This window comes from Parasteatoda tepidariorum, chromosome 9, assembly GCF_982258835.1.
Source record: "Parasteatoda tepidariorum strain Cologne lab strain chromosome 9, Ptep-v5.0, whole genome shotgun sequence".
NCBI lineage: Eukaryota > Metazoa > Arthropoda > Arachnida > Araneae > Theridiidae > Parasteatoda > Parasteatoda tepidariorum.
In genome coordinates this window covers 56,066,959-56,074,801 of record NC_141763.1, presented here as the reverse complement: position 1 = coordinate 56,074,801, position 7,843 = coordinate 56,066,959, and the positions used below count along the sequence as shown (strand labels likewise).

At 34.4% G+C, this 7,843-nt stretch overlaps 1 protein-coding gene across 1 annotated transcript; it reads right to left on the bottom strand.

The window, feature by feature from the left end:
• Window positions 1-1,470: 1,470 nt before the first annotated feature.
• Window positions 1,471-6,780, bottom strand: LOC147804067 (uncharacterized). The gene is made up of 2 exons (XM_087151404.1): window positions 6,663-6,780; window positions 1,471-6,542 (listed from the first exon to the last, which is right to left on the bottom strand). Exons 1-2 carry the CDS (start codon window positions 6,778-6,780, stop codon window positions 1,471-1,473), a joined length of 5,190 nt encoding a protein of 1,729 aa, XP_087007530.1.
• Between the last annotated feature and the right edge of the window lie 1,063 nt (window positions 6,781-7,843).

Here is a 7,843-nt window from a genome sequence, read left to right as displayed (position 1 = left end):
CATTTTCCAACAGTTATAGAGACTTAAATTTAAGCTCATATGTTATTCAAACATTCTTTGAGAAACGTAAATCTTACTATATAAACAGTTACCGAATCCTCTGCTAATAAATGTTTATTTGTGTGTTTCGTCTTATCTTTTGAAGGAAATATTAATCTAGTCTAGATTCATTTTAGCCTAGTATAATAATAATTTACAGTAATGTTTTCGAAACAATGTAGCCAAGTGCAGTTTTCTTATAAAATCGCTGTCCCTATATTTAAAGGAGCTGCTTTCAACTTTACATTTTTCACGCTTAACACTTCCTCTTTTCCGTTTAGGAAACTATGTGTTCCCTTATCTTTACATATGTTAGCCAAGCCGAGAATAAGAATTGTATTTAATTTTGGATTTCAGTGCAAATATTGTCACCTCCCAGAAAATTCAATTTTCATTTATGATAGCAGTACCACACTTTAAGTCGAGGTCGTGTACATAAAGCAAGGTGAGATTGCATCTTTATTGAATGGAGCACATAAGCAATTTTCTTTTCGCAAACAGCCACTCTTTCAGATATTTTATGAGATTTTGCATTCAACACTTTGTTAAATTTGTTCCCTATCTTTTCGTAGTTGCCTCTTGTTTCCTAGAAAAATCTTTATTTTAAAAAGGATGGTATTGTTCGCATTGAAAAAGAGCTTAAATTCTGCTAAAATTCAGGTTTTATGTGTTATAGTTATTGTTTTTTAATGTTTAAAAGGGCCAAAGTCTAATTTTTTGTGTACGCTTTTCCTTGAAATTGGTTCCAAAATATAAATAAGTCATAAAATTTCCTAGCCATTGTTGTAAAAAAGATTGAAACTCAAAAAATTTCAAGCACTCTTTCCAATTTTATACTTAATGTGGCAGAATGGTGCGAGCTAATATTTATTATTACGGCATCGTTTTTTTTAAATCTTTAACAATTATTTGCATTTGTTTATTAAATTTATCATTGCTCAGAGATGTTTTATTTAAACTGAACATCCAAACAAGATTGTCGCTAATATATGAAAATAAATAATGCGGACGCCTTTTAAATAAAATCAATCAAATGAACTACAAGTTCTACAGATGAATGACAACAATTATAAAACTTTAATCTTTTAATAACAAATAATTTAGCATCAAAAACGGATTCTAAAAATTATAATTCTAAATTACAACAAAAAAGAACAACAACAAAAACTATCTCTGGTTGCCACGCAACCTAAAGTGAAATATTAAAACAAATAAATCTGATGAAAATTAAAGGTGGCGCTTCGGTCAAATATACATACGCTAATGACTTAAAATCTTAAACATACTCCCACCTTGCAAAGTGATATTATAAATAGAACTTTGGAACAATCATTTAGCATTTCTTTAAAATACAAACTAACTCATGTATATTGGTCACCTTTATATGAAACTAATAAAAAATATTCAGTCATTATGTAAATAACAAAAAGTTCATAAATCTAAACGTTGTGGAATTTTTATGATTCTTCCCAATCTGCCTTTGATAGGAGAATTCACTTCCAAATTATCAGGCACATCAACGGACTTAGGAATATTATCAACTTCCAAGTTAAGTTTCTTTGAAGACTTTTCCAGAACATCCATATCGTTCATTGCTGATAACTCTAAAGGATAAAGTCTTTGGAAAGGTCGGATCCTTTCTCCTTGAGAGGTTCTTAATCTGGCTACTCTAGGAATACTGTCCTTTCCAGGATAAAGCTCCAAGACAATTCCAAGAGGCCAATCTATGCGTCGAGCATTATCTTGTCCTATCAAAACAATATCACCGATGTTTATTACATCATTCCTTCTTATTCCCTTGTGCACTAGCTGAGCAAGATATTCATTTCTAAATCTTTGTTTGAGATCTTCACGTAATTTTTGCAAAACTTTCACACGTTTCAACATAGAGGTTCGATTCACAAGGTCTAGATCGGGAGTTTCGTTGCTGTTGCTACCTTCCCCGTATATAAATGTTGCCGGAGTTAAAGGTACTAATTCAGATGGATTATCGTGAATGTAGGTCAATGGTCTGCTATTTATAACCGATTCACAGTCACATAAAATTGTAGTTAGTTCTTCATAATCTACAACAGATTTACCTAACACACGACGCAGAAGAGTCTTAAGCATTCCAACTATCCGCTCCCACCATCCACCCCACCATGCTGCTGTGGGTGGAATAAATTTCCAAATTATTTTCTGAGCGGTTGAGTACACAGCAATCTTGTCCCAATCTAAATTCTTTAAATAATTGTTTGCTCCTACAAAGTTCTTTCCATTATCCGAGTAAATGACCGATATTCTACCTCTTCTTGCGATAAATCGTCTGAATGCTTGAATGAAAGCATCTGTAGTGAGAGACCGTACTAATTCAAAGTGAACTGCTCGGTACACAGCACAGGTAAACAAAACGATCCAAGCTTTTTCATTCGATTTTAGATACAGAGGACCGGCATAGTCCACACCAGACACTTGGAAAACTTTTGTCTGAGTAACTCTTTGTCTTGGAAGGGGCGCAAAAGGAACTTCTACTGGTTTAGCTTGATGACGCTTACAAGTCACACACTTGGAAATAACTTTATTTACTAACTTTTTAGCTTTAAGAATCCAGTATCGCTCTCTGAGTCTTGAGAGTAAGATGGAACGACCTGCATGCATCGCTTTTATATGCTCTTCACGGATTAATTCTAACACAACACTGATAGCAGGTAAAAGGATTGGACATTTGAAATTCTCATTCTCATCACTATGTACCAGTTTGGTCTTTACTCTCAGAATATCACTTTTATCTCGAAAAGCTTGTATTTTGGCGAGAAATTTATCATCTTGGAAATGCGTTGTTTGCATTGACTTAAAAATCACACTTTCGGCCTTTGTTAACTCCTCATAGATTAAATTTCCCTTCAACTTATCCTGATGTGAAACGTTGTGGACAAAACGTAGGATCCAAGCTACTACTCTTACATTTCTGCTATATGTTGAAAAGTAATTACACCATATTTCCGTTACTGCAATATTTACCATGGAAATAACTACTTGTTTTCTTTTTTCCAAATTTACTTCCTCTTCATTAACGGAAATTTCGTCAGCTGCTACAGGCCATTGCGTGTGGGAAAGATATAGCCAGCTGGGGCCCTCCCACCACTTCGAATTGCCAAGTTGTTGAGCAGAGCAACCTCTACTTGGTAAGTCTGCGGGATTCATAGATCCGGGCAAATGCCTCCATGCTTTTACTGGAGTCAATTTCCTGATTTCCTGAACTCGATTTTCCACAAATACACCCCATGTGTCTTCTCTTTTAAGCCAAGCTAATACAGTTGTTGAGTCTGTCCAGAAATGAACTTTATCCGTCGGAAACTGTTTTACTATTTCAATAGATAGACGAGCTGCAATTGTGGCACCAAGAAGTTCAAGTCGAGCAATCGTTGTTTCCTTTTTCCCGCTAGGTGCTATTCTTGCTTTACTCTGTATCAGGTGGACTTGAACATTGCTTTCATCTTCTTTTCTCAGGAAAACTACTGTGGAATACGCAAATTTACTGGCATCACAAAAGAAATGTAATGAAATGCGTTCGTAACCTTTGTCACAATGTAACCACCTTGGGATTTCTATGTGCTTCAGATATTCAAGCTGACTTAGCCACTTTGTAAAATCTTCTCGTGTTTTTGTGTCAACTTCATCGTCCCAACCAATTTTAGCTTTCCACAAATTTTGTAACCATAATTTTGGTCGTAGCGATACCGGGCTAGTTATCCCCATAGGATCAAAAACTCTGTGTGAGGCAGCTAGAATGCTTCTTTTGGTGATTTTTTCATGTTTTGTGTCTTTCATATCAGGAATATTAATTAACAGAGTATCACTTTGTCTATTCCACTTCATTCCCAGAATATTGGTCTCACTAGAATTAGGTTCTGATGGGTTAGTAGACTCCCACCCTCGTAAATCAAATTGTCTTTCAGCCATAATATTAGTAGCAACTTCTATGAATTGTTTCAGCTCTAATTCAGTTTTCACGCTTGTGAGGCAATTATCTACATAAAAACTGCATATTAGTTCCTGTATAATCTCTTTAGGGTATTTTTCATTCCCTCTCATTGCTTCCTCTAGTTTATTATTCAAATGGTATTGAATAGTGGCTCCTAGCAAAAACGGACTACAAGAGACACCAAACACAACTCTTCGATGACGAAAATGTTTCAGCTGTCCATCTTCTCCATACCATAAGAATCGCAAGAAATTTCTATCATTTTCATAAAGACTTATTTGCAAAAAAGCCTTACGTATATCAGCTGTTACGCCAAATTGATATCTTCGAAATTTATTTATCATTGAGGGAATTACTTCTATCAAATTTAACCCTTTTTCTACACAATCATTTAAAATAGGAACTCCTTTTCTCTTAGAAGAAGCATTGAACACGGGCCTGATTTTAGTTGTGCTGCTCTCCTTTATCACAGGTCGATGAGGTAAGTAATGACAAGGTATCTCCATGTCTTCTTTTGGAACCTCTTCAATTATTTCCTCTTTCTCCCAGTCCTTGAACACTTCTCCATAGGCATCATACAATTTGTCGGTTTTCAACTTGCGTGTTGTCATTTGCAATCTCTTTAACGCCAAATCATAATTATCTGGCAAAGGCAAATGCCCATCAAGCCATGGCAGACTAACTATAAAACGGCCGTCTCCTTCAACTTTCACTGTATTTAAGAAATGTTCCATTGAGGCTTCTTGCAGTTCCTCTCTAGATTTTTGTTCTGAAGGATCTTTTATTCCTAAAGAATCTAATCTCCACATCTCAGAAATATCCATTTCTTTTACTAAAAGTGAAGTAACCAACATTGCGTTGCTTGACGGTAAATCATTTTCAGGTGCTTTCCCTGTTAAAGTCCATCCCAATAGTGTCTCTATTGCTACTAATCCACTTGCCAAAACTCTTCGTTTTCCTGTCATAAGTTTTCCTATTACGTCAGCTCCAAGCAGAATTTGAACTGGTTGTGACTCATTTCCGACGTCTGACAACTTTATATTAATTTCTTCAAGCTCTTTTAACCAGGGTCCAAAGCTAACAGGTGTTATAGTATCACAAATAGATGCTTGATCTAAAGCTTCCATGTTACAAGTCAAGTTATTCTCTGGATTCCTTAATCTAATTCTATAACACGTGTGTTCAAATTTATCTGATTTATGACCACCAAACAAAGAGTGTATGAGAGTTTCTTTTCTCAAGGGAACATATTTCATCGTTTCAGCCAAATTTTTTAAAATATATGTTCTTTGTGATCCAGAATCTAAAACTGCTCTCACCACAATTTCTTTTCTATCAGATATCAGCTTTAGTTTCATAGTTTGAAGGAACACTTTCGGACCGTACGTGATGTTGGACATGTTTATTTCGGAACTCTCACTTTTCTGCCCAGATTTATCGGGTTCACGATTTTTTGCAGCTAAAGATTCACACATTAGTACCACATGTCTTTTACCGCATATGACACATTTTATAAAAGCTTTGCACTTACGAACTGGATGTCCTTGCATTAAACAGGCAAAACAACATTGACTTTCTCTTACTATGTTCTCTCTTTCAGCTAAAGTCATATTTCGAGCGGAAAAGCAATCTGAACTTTTATGTTTCCCTGAACAAAACACACACACTTTCTTCAAATCTTTTACATCTGTAGTCAATAGATTTGCCGCTGTTGAAAATCTTTTTGTTGGGAAATCTCTTGCTTTCTTTTTAAAGGGTAGGCGTTTTTCATCAGATCCCAAGCCAAAACCTGACATGGCCAAATTAATTCTTTCTTCACCTTCCGTTTCTGCCTTCAGAAAAGCCATAATGTTCGTTAATCGCTCTTTGGCGTCAACTGAAGCAACGCGGGAAGAACTTCGGTTCCAGGCTTTTAGAAACTCTTCTTGGAAACAAGATTCTACCATAGGGAATAGTATTGAAGCGCATTTCTCGGTCGTAACACCTAACGTTTCTAAAGCTCTAAGATATGACTCTAGTTTGTCATAAAGGGACGTCATAGATATCTTTTCATGCTTTTGAACGGAAACTATGAGCTTCAACAATTCCCTAACATAAACTTCGACCAAAAGGTCATCCTTGCCAAATCGGGCTTTAAGGCTGTCTACTGCTTTGGTATAGTTTGCAGCTGTTGGAGGAAAGCTTTCTACAACTTCTCTAGCTCTAGATCCAACAGTTGTAGCCTGAATCAGGTATTGAAATTTGTTTTCAGGGGCAATATCTGTATCGTTATTAATTTGTTCAAATTGTCCCCAAAATGGTAGCCAATCTTTTAAATCCCCACTAAATTGCCTAAGTTCTAATTTTGGCAAATTAAACTGCTTTCTGGCACTGGCACTAATAATATTTGGCGGAGACTCACCGGTTCTTTGCGATGTAGCTTGAATTCTCGCCAACTCCAGTTCATGTTTTCTTATACTTTCTCTCTCTTCATATTCTCTTTGTTTCTCTTCATATTCTCTTTGTTTCTCTGTTTCTTCATATTCTCTTTGTCTCTCTTTTTCTTCATATTCTCTTTGTCTCTCTTTTTCTTCATATTCCTCCTTTTGTCGTCGATCCTTGACAGTAGCTACCAATACACTTGTTACAAAATCTGGATCAGCTAAATATTCTTTACTTTTCAAAATGATCGTTTTCAGATCCGCTACAGTAGCTTTTTGAGGTAATACTTCGCCAATTTCTTGGGCAACAATAATAAGATCTTCCTTTTTAAATCCTTTTGATGCTAAAAACATTTTTCAAATCAGAAATAGCGTATCAACCGTCCTGTCGCGGACGCCACAAAATGTCGCTAATATATGAAAATAAATAATGCGGACGCCTTTTAAATAAAATCAATCAAATGAACTACAAGTTCTACAGATGAATGACAACAATTATAAAACTTTAATCTTTTAATAACAAATAATTTAGCATCAAAAACGGATTCTAAAAATTATAATTCTAAATTACAACAAAAAAGAACAACAACAAAAACTATCTCTGGTTGCCACGCAACCTAAAGTGAAATATTAAAACAAATAAATCTGATGAAAATTAAAGGTGGCGCTTCGGTCAAATATACATACGCTAATGACTTAAAATCTTAAACAAAGATACTTTTTTCTAATTACTTTTCACTAATGTTTTTTGCAGATACAATTATTCAACATAGTTTCCATTATTTTGAATTTTTCTTAGTGCTTAAACAATTTCTTAACACCAATATTAAAAAACTTATGATTTACATCTCAATGTATTTGACATTTTAATCTTGTTTTAGTAAACTACTGTGTTATTACGATATAAAGTACCGGCAATTAGGGTGTACCATCCTTAGAATCCATTATATCGTAAAATCCATTTTAACCGTAAGATATTATACCATAATTTTCACAGAAACATTTATTTAATTAGGCTTATTCAGTGATTCTTCTTTAATTATTACTTAGAAAATTGGAGTATATCAGATTTTTTGTTTTTTGTTTGATCTCAGAGATAGTAAAATTTCACCGTAAAATCTATTTTCACCGGAACAATCTAGGGAACAAAAAATCTGATAAACTTCAATTTGACATTAATATTTGTTGTAAAATTATTGAATCGCTGTAATTAAATAAATATTACTGTAAAAAATATGGTATAAAGTTTTATGGCAAAAATGGATTTTGTGATAAAATATATTTTACGGGTACTGTCCCCAGAGTGCCAGTACTTTTTTCTTTAATTAGATTAGGAATTTTTTTACAATGCAGTTTAATTTTATATTTTTGAAAATGCATTTTGTATTCTGAAAACTGTATGTGTGCACACATGCAC

Excerpts from the sequence above, each read along its gene's own strand:
- LOC147804067 (XM_087151404.1), bottom strand. The coding sequence starts at position 6,780 with ATGTTTTTAGCATCAAAAGGATTTAAAAAGGAAGATCTTATTATTGTT. Across the intron at positions 6,543-6,662 it reads GAAAACGATCATTTTGAAAA|AGAGACAAAGAGAATATGAA; the intron begins GTAAAGAATATT and ends ATGAAGAAAAAG.